General features: G+C 35.8%; 2 protein-coding genes across 3 annotated transcripts in view; both read right to left on the minus strand.

Moving 5' to 3' along the window:
- Positions 1-2,186: 2,186 nt before the first annotated feature.
- On the minus strand, positions 2,187-9,371 carry LOC114462583 (ras-related protein Rab-11B-like). The gene is made up of 5 exons (XM_028445520.1): positions 9,215-9,371; positions 5,545-5,740; positions 5,266-5,459; positions 4,094-4,174; positions 2,187-3,546 (listed from the first exon to the last, which is right to left on the minus strand). The coding sequence occupies exons 1-5, from the start codon at positions 9,252-9,254 to the stop codon at positions 3,401-3,403; spliced, it is 657 nt and encodes a 218-aa protein (XP_028301321.1). The 5' UTR covers positions 9,255-9,371; the 3' UTR covers positions 2,187-3,400.
- A 54-nt stretch (positions 9,372-9,425) lies between these two features.
- The window catches only part of pip5k1ca (phosphatidylinositol-4-phosphate 5-kinase, type I, gamma a), a 73,721-nt gene continuing 68,975 nt past the window's right edge, over positions 9,426-14,171 (minus strand). The window contains exons 17-18 of one of the 2 annotated variants that reach the window (XR_003673981.1): positions 9,993-10,076; positions 9,426-9,518 (exon numbers count right to left, since the gene is read on the minus strand). The gene's annotated coding sequence lies outside the window, so the exon portion shown is untranslated. Of the gene's footprint in view, positions 9,519-9,992; positions 10,077-14,171 lie in introns of those variants that run through there. The other variant, XR_003673980.1, reaches the window with a different exon arrangement.

The following is a 14,171-nucleotide window of genomic DNA, read 5'->3' on the forward strand; positions in this document are numbered from 1 at the left end:
AAAATAGTCACCATTTACCGGGGAAACCAGTACATCCATAACATTGGTGACGCTCGTGACGCGCTGTAAAGAACTTGTAATAACAATCCAGAGCCGGGGGGGAGCCACAAAACACAAAGTATACAAAACTAAACAAAACAACAACAAACTGCTATTGTTTGTACTCTTCTCAGATACAAGTGTTTCATTTAAAAACCTTTCTTAAACAGGTCTTAGAAATGAAAACATCCCTGTATGTACAGAATAAAGCAGTAGAATTATTTACATTTTTGTTCATCTGCTTTCTAAGAAAAATAAAATAAAAAAGTAAATTGTTGTTATTGAAATTTGAATGACACATTTTCATACTTTGAGTTTGTAAAACAACAAAATACCACATGTGAACAACACTAGTTTCCAGCCAAAAATATAGACAGCAGGGTTGTGGTCAAATATAATTTTAATTGTGTAATTGGTCATTAATTACAATTATGGCATAAGTAGAATTGTAATTGAAAACATATGTTCAGATAATTGACATTGTAATTGGCATGGAAATTCTATAAAAACTACAATTTAATTAAAACGCAAAACTGTGTTAAATTAAAATTATTTTCCTCTGTAAGTCAATGACAATTACGTTCTTAATTACCAAATTTATAAATAATTTAATCAGATTGAGCCTGAAATTACGATGGCGCATTGTAGTCAGTAAAAAAAATAAAAAAAATAATTGTTTTGAATTTATTTATTTTTTTCAATCTGTTTTTCAAATTCATTTTTTTTTAATTTGTTTCCAAAAAAAAAAAAAAATTGTATTCCGTTTTCTGAAATGATAATTTTTCTTATTCAGATTTATTCGGAACTCAATTACAATTAAAATAGCAAGATGTTTTTTCAATTACAATTACAATTTTAATTACATCATAATTGTAATTATTCACTAATTACGCAATTACAATTATAATTGACCAGCGTTGAGCTTGTTAGTGGCTTAAGATTTTAAGTAGGTTTTATGATGGCATTAAGATGAAAACAGTCCGGTGTCAGATGTCCTAGCCGTTAGTTAACCTTTAACAAAACATAAGATTTTGCCTAAAGCAGATTTTAGAATTAATGAAGTTTATGCAAGTGTTTTATTTTTGACAGCACGCTACGTATGAGGACGTCTTCTCTGCATCGTTCGGTTTTTTTCCTTGTAGCAAAATGTACATAACTCATTTTATGTACATTTTTAGCTGAAATCTGCCCTGAAATGCATTTTTAAACTTGCAAAAAAAATGTGATTTACTGATTAAGATTAGCTATTGGAGATGGGCAAAGTTTTCAGCACACAGACTAAAATAACCTCGAGTACAGTAGTTCTCTAACTGGCTTTAGTACCCCTTTCTTTTATTCCTGAATCCAAGTACCCCTTTTGACCCACTACAACATTTTGCTCAGAATTCTATGAAACAACAACTATAAAGTAGAGTTGTCCCAATCCAATATTGATATCGGTCCATCCGATATCAGCCAGAAAACAAATATCGGACTGCATCTAAAATCACCGATATAAGTGCTCCAATAAAATTTTCTACTCCAGCACTTCTATCCACAGGTGACTGTGGTTCACACAAAGTAACATACTGTTGTTGACTATTGTTCTCTGTTTGAGTAACATCACTTGATCAAGCCTTTTCTAACATTCCACACTCCAAAATAAATAATGTATAATTCACGCTGATATCGTATTGGATCAATATCAGTATCGGCCGTCACGCAAAGCTTTAATATCGGAAGTAAAAAAGTTGTATCAAGACATCCCGATAACATTTTATATACTCATGTTGTTAATGAGTGGAATAAACACTATTTAGTGCCCCCTTAATATTTATTTCTATTTTATTTCAGATCATCTCTCGCCTGGTGTGGGACCAAGACTGAAACTTGTATTTTCAGTTCATGTTTTAATCAAGATCAATATCATCATAATTTCAAACTAAAAATAAACATTATAAAACCCCATATTTTTAATGCTGTCATTTGTTAATTTTCCACTCTTGGTCTCTGAAGTACGAACCCCCTGTATTGCCATTGTGTATCCGTTTGAGATCACTGGTCGAGTAGGTAGCTGCAATAACACCACCAGGCCATGAAACCTGGAAAAACACGCAATGTCAATAAATTATAATAATAAAATAATAATAATCACAAAACCGTTTGCATTAAAATCATGTAGATAAGCTTTATTTTTCTCAAACATTTTTGTAATTCAAAAAAAAAAAAAAATCTTGGACTGCTTCACACCTTTTTTTTTTGAACAAGTTTGAAATTTTACATGAAATGTAATAGAATGAATCCCACTGGGAGACATTTAGTTGAATTGGTGAGAAAAGAAACAGTTCATTTGAGTGTTTTTCATTTTCAAAATTCATCTTTTTGAGTAGATGGAGTGAAAGCAATGAATGAAGGTGATTTGGGCATCAATACCCTTTTACATCACTTAGTAAAAACAGCTAGTTAGTTCAGTCTATGAGAGAAAATGTTGGAGTGGGAAAAGGCTTAATCCTTTATTTTCAACGGTCACCTTTAAACTGTTTTTGTGCTGCGTAGAACGTTATGGTTACCTCCTGTTCCACTGAAATCACTGGACGTTAGTGCAAAGGGAAGTTGGTTTTGCGCAAGTGTGACCTAAGTCAACTCTAGAGAAGAAGTAAAGGCAAATACTCACAAATCATGGCTCTCACACACACACACACACACACACACACACATTACAATCTGAACAGAGCATCACATTCTGTGCCAAGACTCGTTTACTTGAGCAGCTTTAAATGCAACTAGAGGAAAACCCTACAGCCTCAAAATGATTGATTGCATCCGTTTCCTTTGGTATCTTTGTGCACTATGATACACACACACACACACATAAAAACATTTTCACATTAGCTCCTGTGTTGAGTCAGCCAATCACAGCCAATGCGGTCACTGGCTCATGCTAATTTCATGCCATAGTGGCCACAGGGGGGAGGAGAGGCGGGGCTAAGGCGAGCTTTAAGAAGCTCACAGAGACTGTGCACAAAGAGAACAGGACAAGCACAGCTACATGGAGGGAGGGAAAAAGAAAAAGGGTGGAGCTAATGATCCCTCACCTCTCCCCCAGTGGGAGTGGGTCAATAGAATCATCATGGAGAGAATCAAAAACAGAGCTTAGTTCATTCCAGCATTAGAGGTCGACCTTTGAACAGCTTTACATGGCTTTTACCAGGTCCTCGAGTCCTTTAGACAGGACAGGACAAACAGCAAGAGGAATGTAAAATGTCAAGTGTCCTTTGAAGCCGTGGAGGCCCAATGACAGCAGCAGTACAGGAAGCATGAAGAAGAAGACAACGCAGAAACCAAGACCGACAGTCACACAGTAAAACTAAGGGTACAGGTGTCACAGGCTTTGACAACAGGGCAGTTTGTTGCCCTTCTGACCATCCATAGTGGGCGGGACGCTGATGTCCACCACGTTGTTGCCTGGGGAGTCATCGTGGCCAGTTCGGTCTGATATTTGCTTCTGGGATACAATGCGGTAGATCTCTGCAAGAGATGATAAATGACGCTTTATTCATAGTCATCAGCACACTGAGCTTTGCAGTTAGATGTTCAGAGTCAAGGTCAGGTACATTATCAATTACATCTTCAATTATAACTCAATTATGCGTACCAACATTTTTTCCAATTACAATTAGTATTTTTCCTCTGTAAGAATTTATAATTACGTTCTCAATTAATACAGGTCAAATAAATTAAGCACAATTACCGAGCCGGAAATAAATCACCCATAAAACATAACCTTCTTCTTGTGTTGGCATTTTTAATGATAACAGGACGGTTTTGACCCATGTCATAAATCAACTATCAATTAACTATCATCTAATTAGTTTTTCATCTCTTGATTACCTTGTTAGACTTCCTTATCCATGAAAATATTAGCGTTCATATTTTTTATTTTAATATCTGAACTCAATTACGATTACGACAAATTTGTTTTCTTTCCAATTACAATTAGAATGATGTCATGATTGTAATTAACTATCAATTATAATTGAGCCCAACCCTGTGCAGAGTTCATCACTTCTCTCACCTGTGAGGATGCTTTTGAAAGCTTCTTCTACATTAGTCGAGTCCAAAGCAGAAGTTTCAATAAAGGAAACGGTGTTCTTCTCTGATTCAACAGAAAAAGAGGAACTCAGTTATAGTTAAGCTTCACATTAGGGCACACATGTGTTCCATCAAGTGCACTAAATTAACCCTCCTATTATCCTCTAGTATTACTAACACATTTTACCCTTGGGGTCAATCTGACCCCAAGGATATTTGTCTCCAGAAAATGATTTTCAGAAAATTGTTTACCAAGTTTTTTTTGTATCAGACACTTTGTTTCTTTGTTGAAAACATAAATAATCCATTGATGATGAAACCTTGACCTGTTCTCTAACCCCACCATCAGGCCAAACCTTTAAATTAGAATCAATTTATCTTGCATAGTTTTCAACCAAATGTTCTCAAATTTACTGACAACATTAATGACCACTAGAGTATGAACCCTACTGGTTGTGGTGGTGATATAACCTTTCCTGCAGCGCCACCATTAGGTCAAACTTTCAGTTTTAGAGTTAGTTTATCTTGAAAATCTTTCATCAAAATATTTTCAAATTTGGGGTGCACATTCATGACTCTCATATAATGAACCACATTGATTAATTGATGTTGGAAACCCCCCTTTCCTCTCAGAGACATTTATTTATTTCTATCTCTATATTTCGGGGTTTTCACTATAAAGTCCTCCTATATGTCACTTTTACTGTGAAAGAGCTGTCCCAAAATGAGACTATTGTCTCCTCCCCCATGTCATGTATATAGTCAAAAGTTCAACCCTGTACCTGCAGGTATGGGGATGTAAGGTCGCATGATGGGTCACCCACAAACAGACAAGTTTCACACCGTAAACATAGCTGGAACACCGAGAGGGACACCACCCAGAGGAACACCGTTGTGTGCAATATGTGTTCAGCACATTGAACAAATATTATTATGATGATTTTATAGTTAATCAATTGTACCCATCAAATTACAAAAAGCCAAGAATTACAAAGCAAAAATGAAGTCAACTATTGTTTTTTTGAATGATAAATATTGAATGGGGTCAAACTGACCCTAAGGATAACAGGAGGGTTAAAATTAAACATATACAGAGAGAGATTTAAGAACGTCTGTGCTGATTTCCAAGTGAAGAGTTTAAAAAGTTTACGGTACCTGCGAAGGCTCGAGCCTCATCAGTTGGTACAGCCCTGAGGTGGCGGAGATCGCTCTTGTTTCCGACCAGCATGATGACAATGTTGTTGTCAGCGTGGTCTCTCAGCTCCTTCAACCAACGCTCTACATTCTCATAGGTCAGATGTTTGGCGATGTCATAGACGAGAAGAGCCCCCACTGCACCTCGATAGTAGCTGATAAAAAAGGAAAAATAATTAGTAGGAACAAAAGATGCGGAAAACAATTGTCTTATCACACACATCTACAGAGTAAACTCACGCTGAGGTGATGGCTCTGTAGCGCTCCTGTCCTGCTGTGTCCCAGATTTGAGCTTTTATCGTCTTGCCGTCCACCTGGATGCTGCGGGTGGCAAACTCCACCCCGATGGTGCTCTTACTCTCCAGGTTGAACTCATTTCTTGTGAAACGGGACAGCAGGTTACTCTTCCCAACTCCTGAGTCTCCAATTAATACAACTGTGAAGACAGAACAAAATGTACAAAGGAATTTTACAAAGCAGCTTTGTCGAGTTGTCATAATGTGTCCCCAGGAATAATCAAAGTCCATGACTTTTAATCTTGATTGTAGTTTGAGGAGAAAAAACCTCCATTAATATCAGAATGTGATACACTGATTATCTAAAGATCTAATTAGTTCACAGATTTAATCTCACTTATTTTAATGGTGTTTGGTTCATTCACAAAATTATTGTGTCCCTTATTGTTTCTTAAACTCTTCAAATAATTTCATTCACATTTTACCAGAAAGACAATTCTGGGTTAAATTTGCTCATAAAAAAAGCCACACAGCCACATTTACTAACAAAAGGTTGCACTATATGTGCCACTTTGGGCTTTTTCTTCTATAAAGGACAGCGCATGTACTTTTATTTGAAAAGTAAAAAAATCGATAGATCTCAATATAGACAATATTGTCATTTTCTAGATCGCCAAATACAAAACTCAATATATCTTGAATTGATATATTGCTCAGCCCTATATGTTTATTTCTCCCTAACGTAGATTCAGAATCATTATAAATTCTTGGGATCAAGCATTTAAAGCAATGAACAATGCAGAGAAGAGATGAAGAGAGCACAGGTAGGGTGGAGTGGATTAAGAAATTTCTAGGGGTGTCCCAATCCGATAGTGATATCGGATATCAGTCCGATATCAGCCAGAAAACAAATATCGTCTTTTATCGGACTGCATCTAAAATCTCCGATATAAATATCATATTAATTCAATTGCAGAATACTGTAAATATGTTGAAGGTTAAAATGTATGTAATCAGTTGGTTAATAATAAATGGGTCAGTTTTTCTCATACCTACTGTTGTTGACTATTGTTCTCTGAGTAACATCACTTATCAAGCCTTTTCTAACATTCCACACTACAAAATAAGTAATAAAAGTATGTATGACTCGTGCTGATATCGCATCATATATTGATTATAGTTGAACGATACCCACTGTACCCTGCGGTGCCAAATTGTAACGGTTCCTACTACACCATAAATTCTACACTACGGTACTACCGTGGATTACAATACTACCGGTACCAGTTCCCACTACATAGCGGCTGCCTCTACTCTCCTCCAGGCTTCTCACTGCACAGTCTGAGCTCACTGCACGCTACTTACTTGAAAACTAACCAACATGGCAACCGAACTCCACACCTGCTGAATGATTGGCTGTTTGCCTGTTACTGGTGACGTCCGGAGATATGATGGGCTGTTTTCGTACGCTGGGTCCACCCGTCTGTTAGCTGATTGGCTGTTCGTGTGATTCTGCCGGCATGAAGGAACGGAAGGCAGCTCCGCTTCGACAGAAACTTGCATCAAAACAAGCTAAAGTTCTGTCTCGCCTGGACACGTGCACGGCTTACAGTCACAAACACAAGACAACACATGGCAGAAGCACAGGGCTTGAGCGACGAGTCTGCAGCGGCGTCGTCGTCAGTGCCATCACTAACTTTTCTGAAAAAAACAAACTCCAAAAGTCCCATTTGGAACTATTTTGGCTTTAATGGAGGCAGAGACGGGAAAGCAATAGGAAATCCACTGTGCAGGCGCTGTCACCAGCTATAGGAGCCAAAGGAGGGAACACTTTTTGTTTGTTTTTTCCGCACGGACTCAGAGTGATCTTTTTTTTTTAATTTATATTTACAATGTACAAACAATATTTGCAAATTATATACATACAAAGGAGGGATCACACCATAAAACACCAGTGATGTCACCCAGAAAATGCATACAAATATAGTATCCTCAATGAATCACTTCCTGTTTATTGTATTTTATCCTCTATGGTTTATTATGTTGGAGAAGAATTATTGTCAATGGATTTGTTATCCTAAGTTGATTATTTATATTAGTTAAAAATAAATTGATGTGCCAAGGAAACTGAATGATTATTTTTTTAATTTCAACCATATAAATTCTAACTTCATTTTTTTTTTTTTTATTGCTTATATGCTTTGGTTCATATACTCTTATCATGCGCTAAACAACACTATAAGTAATTAATAAGTATTTCTAACTTGTAAAAATACATTGCAGTTCATGAAAATAATAATAATGATTTTTTAAAAAAGGTTTTAGTATCGTGATATAACCCGGCACCATGATACTTTGTCTGGTGTAGTAACGTGGTTACTCATTTTGGTATCGTAACAACTCTAATATTGACATCAGTATCGGCCAATACGCAAGGCTGCCATACCGGTATCGTATTGGAAGTGAAAAAGTTGTACCGGGACACCCCTAGAAATTTCACAGGGGTGATAGGTGACATAAGAAAGTGCATTATGAATAAATAAATAAAAAATAATGTCTATACAATTTTACAAGTCAAAATGTTTGGTTTTAAAGAAACAAAAGGCAAAGCTATAGAAGACAGATGTGACAGGGCTGTGGTTTTCTTCATGTCTGATAATAATAAACAGATTAGGAATGAGAACATCTGAGAAACAGCTAAGAGTTGTGAGATAAATTCAGAGAGGCCAGATTGAGTATAGACATGTAGAATAGATATACAAGTTAAGAAAAGATGTTGGTGATTATGCAGTTTTCAAATTAAAAGTAGATCACAGAAAAGTTTTCTGATGAGTTAAGGATTAGAGATTAATAATGTTGAATATAGGTAGAGAACTCTAAAGGGAACCTAAAAAAAACAAAGTATTAGTGACATGTACAGCTGTACAGAACCATTACGGTCCTTTAATAAAGGCAGTGTCTATCCGTACGGTTGCCATATCAATATACCGACGTTATATCCGTACGCTGCGCCCCTCATTGGTCAGTTTAGTTCACGTGACTAAGACTTAACCTAACCCTAAAAATTGTTGCAATATAGGATTACAGTATAGCCGTACGTGTACTTTGGTAAACGTACCAACAGCACTGGGGGTTGTCCGTAATGCAACCGTACGAATAGACACTTTCTTGCAGTGGCTAGCCGTACGGTTTCTGTATCAATATAGTAAGTCTGCTATAAAACTCTTATAGAAAACAAGTTAGTTCCAGGTCTTTCCTGACGGGACATTTGCTGTTGTACACACAATCCATCACTTTTAGTGTTTATCAGTGTCAGACTGGACTCTCCCGGCCTGCCTCAGTGACTATGACTTTTAACTTTAATGATTTGTTTTTAATTCGAGCTAGCGTGTTAGCTAAGCCAGCTAGCTGGTTAAACAGTATAAGTTACCACTGATCTTACTGTAAACCGAGGGCTCTCCTGATGGCTGGGAATATAAACGTTAACAATTACCAGCACTTACCGAAGCACAGACAGAGATAAAATGGTCGGTGTTAGCTTCGGTGTTGAGTTTTTACTGCTAGCTGTGCTAAGTTTAGCTTCAGGCTGACTTTAGTGTACTTCCTCCCTCAGTTTCCTGCTATCATAGAGGCCGCTGTCACAATTGAAACACTTTCACTGAGCTAAAGTTTACCTTTAAACAAGTAGTCGTATTCGTCGTCTCTGTTTCCCATGGTGGAAGACGGCTGGACACTCCGTAGTTCCCCCACAAACACAACAAGAAGAAGCCTTCAACACAGGAGATAACAAGCCTTCAAGGAAGGACATTGAGCATGTGAGTGACAGCACACTTACCTGGACCAATCAGAAGGGAGCTTTGACTGATTGACAGTCAAACTAACCAATCAGACGTTTTCTTTTCAGTGCAGTGGGCTGTGACACCTTTTGTTCTCCTTGTGATTACTCATCGATTAATCACCAGCCTTTAAAGTGTTATTCTGTGAGAAGAAACACTGCTGTTATTCCCAGGATCATACATTAAATACTTAAAAACCCTACAGATTTCTATATGTATGATGAATGAAAAAAAAAAAAAAACACAGAAACACTGACATTAAAGTAAGTTTTAATTTTTAAAACAAACTATACCAGGGGTGTCAAACTAGTTTTGGTTCAAGGGATAAATATGGATAAGTTTGACATCAAGTGGGCCACAGATTTTAGATAGGGGCTGAAAAAGAACAACTTTAACATTATTGTTGCCTAGTTTTTTAATATCAGTTCAATTCACTTAAAACAATTCTTGAATTTGTTACCAATTTTTGTGTAATTTAGAGGAATTTTGTGAAATTGTTTGTGAGGAACAAGGCCACCAGGCCTTGAGTTTGACACGTGTGGGCCATACCATGAAAATAACATACTGTCTGACAGATGACATTTTAATCATTTTTCCCTCGTGCTTTTGTTATTACCGACATAATGGTCCACTGTTGGCTGTTTTTCGCTCTTCTGCTCACTGATGTTTCTTCTCTCAGGGTTCATTATCTGTTGAAATACTGTAAAACACAAATTTCCCAGACGGGGTAAATAAAGTGTTATCATTAATCTTAAGGAAATTAAAGCTACTGTGGCAGACAGGACTAAACAAATCTCTTTATGGAAAGATTTATACTCCCCGAGTTGCATTAATAAGGGTCATTATTATAGGAAGGGAACAACACCAACAACAAAGTTTTTTTTCACGCCACCAAATTATCGAATTTTTTGCGAGGTGCGTGCAATTTTCGGTGAGTTTTCGGGCGTTTTAGGGGGTCGAATTAGCGTTCAAAGTGGGGAGGTACATAATAATAATAAATAAAAGCGAAAACAATAGGTTCCTCTGTCCCATTCTGGGACATCGGACCCTAATGATTAATGAATGCTATATTTTAATCAAAAGCACAAACTAAATATTTTCTACCAGATATTGTTCGTTATCTAGATCAGTTTTTCAACCTTGAGGTCATGACCCCATGTGGGGACGCCTGGCATTTAAATGGGGTCCCCTAAAATTTCTAGTAATTGATAAATAAATAAAAAATACAAGTTGAAATGAGATTTTTGATTGTTTTTAAATTATTATTTTTCTTTAAAATAAAACACCACACACCAATCTCTAACAACTGTATTTCATAAGTTCACTTTCTCAAATGTAAATCCAGTTCCACTAAAATGCAGTATAAAAATATCTGAGCTGGCGCATCTTGTCACATTGTATTTGCACAGTAACATAGTATAAAAAACATGATCAAAAAGTAGGCTAATTATTCAAAAATATTGGGTAGAGATTCGACATATACAAAATGTATTTTCAATAGTTTTCCCATTAACATTTGAATCAATCTGTCTTGGTAGCATAGAACATGGATGGGCTTGACAATAAACTACTTTACATTTGCAATGAGATTCACATTGAGATGACTTTGTTGTAATTTGCACTATACAAATAAATTGAATTAGCAGCAATTTAAAAAGGCCATCACCAGAAGATGGCTCAAGCGTGAAAAAAAAAACCAATGAATGAGGATTGGATTAATATTCGTGTACCTTTCATTCTTTGGTTATTTCGTTTCAAAACCAAATTAAAAAAATTGATAAAACGAGTTGGTTTTGTGGTTTTTATTAATTTAAAATCAGAAACAGAAAAACAGAAAAACCAAAAAACGGTGTATTTCTGATTGGTTTTAAAATCATATCAGACTGAATCAACATTATACACGACATCTACATCATGGAAAACATTTCATTTCAGTTGAAATTGCAAGTGGACTTATTTTATAGAATATGGTTAAAAAGGACAGAATATGTTAAGCCTACAAGATCTGATTTCATGTAATGTTGAAATATAAATACTGATAATTGCTGCTGTTGATAATATAAGTAAACCAAAAGAGGTGCCCCACCTCTCTATTAGGAGTGTGACAATATCTCAATACGGCAATATATCGCAATATTTTTTTACACAATCTATCATCGTTTTTTTTTTTATTTAAAACGTATTTATTTTTTCAAAACCTTTTCTGCTTTTTCACTAACATGTGCAGGTAGGTCTTCACAGAAATGTTGTCAATATATATAATATATTGTTTACTGGAATATTGCACTATAATGGTGTCACTGGTGAGAAAGATCCTATTGTTTGTTTACAGAAAGCACTATTGGAGATACTTATTCGTTTACATTGGTATGTTGACACTTATTTACAGAAATGTTGCACTAAAATAGTGTCACTGTTCATAGGACACTTTTTCAATTTATTGTCTTTCAGAGATATATAAAATAAAAAAAATGTATTTTTTCCACTTAATGTTTTTTTTCTTGTGATGTCATAGAATGGATATAATTCTATTGGTCTTGATTTCTGACCATTATATCGATAATCGCAGTATCGTCATATCGTGAGATAATAGTTACGGTGAGTTGTGTATCGCATATCGTATTGTGAGGTTCCCACCCCTACTCTCTATTGTTTTTTTTGTCCTAAGTTTCATAAAGTAAAAATGGAAAAGCAAAATCACATGAATTTGTTGAAAGAAAATCTGTAACTATTTGTCTTTTCAATAAAAATAAAAAAAAAGTGGAAAAAAAAAAAAAAAAAGTAGTCAAATTCAAGAGAAAATGTGTCTCTGGGGTCACCAGAAATTTGTGATTTAAAAATGGGGTCACGACCCCAAAAAAGGTTGGGAACCATTGCTCTAATCCAAGCTTTAGAACACAAATGTTTCTATAACTTTCATTATATTTAAAACAGTTTAATAGTCCAAGGGAGAGACAATATGTTGATGCACAACAATTCATATAGAACCGCTTTATTTTGTATGTATTCATTCTGATTGAGTCCAAACACACGCACACACACAATCATCTATTTATCCTCACATATAAATAGATGAATATACACAGATATACATAAATACACATGTCTGATATGCATATTCAGTTTGAAGTCATGCTATGTCTCTGCAAAGGACTCTCCCTATTGGATGAGGACACACAGCGATTTGAACATGTACACAACACAGCTGGGAGAATCCCAGTCAAACCTCCTGGTCGGGTTATCTTATAAAGAAATATAGCTGTGGGTTTACACACCATCAATATACACCAGCTGGCATCTCAATACACACACTGTAGAATATGATACAGTCAAATCATGTAGATTGCAATTATTTCTTTGCCCAGCAGCAAAAATAAAACCAAATAAAAATAATATTCTCCATGTCAAGTGGAAAATATATTTGTATATCTTTATATATGTATTTATAGATTTATGTACACATTCTCTGAGCACATTTAAATATGAGAAACAAAAATAAATACAACGTCACAAGGGAAAATAAATAGACGAACGGTAACAGACCTACGTGTTGACATTTCTCAATAAGGCAATGAAAATGAACGCAAAGAGCAGACGGTGAAAATATTGCTGCGACTGGTCTTCGTTTGACGAACAACAGCGAACAAACGGATTACGACTGGCCACTGCACATCGTGAGGACTAACCAAGGTTTTTTCTTTTTGAACATCTGAAAAAGACACATTCCTCCTTTCGACACACACACACACACACACACACACACGTAGAAATGTTGCAATCAATTTGAAGTAAACCGTCTCTGATGTAACTCGCCCAAAGAGAGAGACTACAGTAAACATCTAGAGTGATTGCGATTGACTACACCTACACCTACACACAATCCAAAAATAAATACAGTGTCATTTTAAGCACATGTAGAGAATAAACGAAGAAAAAAAAAAAAAAGACTTATGGTGTTTTTTTTTTTTTTTTTGGCTTCCATTAATAGTTCTGCAAAGAACCTTTGACCCATTCCTAAACCTGCTGTGTCACATAAAGCCAAATACGGTGATGCACTGTGATCATTCTAATATACAGATGACAGATACGATATTGACAGCAAAACACAACAGCTGATGCTCTACATCTACAAACATCTGACATGCCCGCTCAGTGATTTTCCTATTGTGAGGATTTCAAACTGACAAGATATAGAAAAATGTCACTGATATGCTGCTTATTTTTTTCTTCTTCTTCCTCTCATCGTAAAAACTTCAACATAAATGTTTCTGGGTGCATCTGTGGAAAAAGTAGGGCGACACTGGAAGACATCACGATGATGCGACGGCAATCAAAATAATGACGATATCTGGAGTAGGGCTGGGCCATATATCGATATTCAAGATTTACTGAGTTTTTTCTTTTGGCGATATAGAAAACAACAATATTGGCTATATCAATATACATATTTTTAATAGCTTATTTTGTATTAAAATACCCGCTTTAGGAGTCGCTGCTTTCACTACTTCTCCTAAACAAGTCTCACTACAGAACTCACTCACACGTGCTGTCCCTTAGAGGAGAAAAAGCCAAAAGTTGCACATATTGTGCAGCTGTTTGTTAATAAATGTGCCTGTGTGGCGTTTTGCATCAGAAATTTAATCCAGAATTGAAGACTTTATTTGAATTAAAATCATCAAGATTTATATCGTATATCGCCATTTTGGAAAAAAATTATCGCGATATGAGTTTCGGTTCATATCGCCCAGCCCTAGTATGGATCCTAAATGTTGTAAATCAGATTATTTAATAAAGG

This window comes from Gouania willdenowi, chromosome 4 (assembly GCF_900634775.1).
Source record: "Gouania willdenowi chromosome 4, fGouWil2.1, whole genome shotgun sequence".
NCBI classification, from domain to species: Eukaryota; Metazoa; Chordata; class Actinopteri; order Blenniiformes; family Gobiesocidae; genus Gouania; species Gouania willdenowi.

What these genes read in the sequence shown, in the direction of transcription:
- LOC114462583 (XM_028445520.1), bottom strand. Translation starts at nt 9,254, where the DNA reads ATGGGAAACAGAGACGACGAATACGACTACTTGTTTAAAG. An exon ending in ATACGACTACTTGTTTAAAG is followed by an intron (nt 5,741 to 9,214) that starts GTAAACTTTAGC and finishes CTGTCTTCACAG; the next exon opens with TTGTATTAATTGGAGACTCA. An exon ending in TGAGGCTCGAGCCTTCGCAG is followed by an intron (nt 4,175 to 5,265) that starts GTACCGTAAACT and finishes CTGTTGAATCAG; the next exon opens with AGAAGAACACCGTTTCCTTT.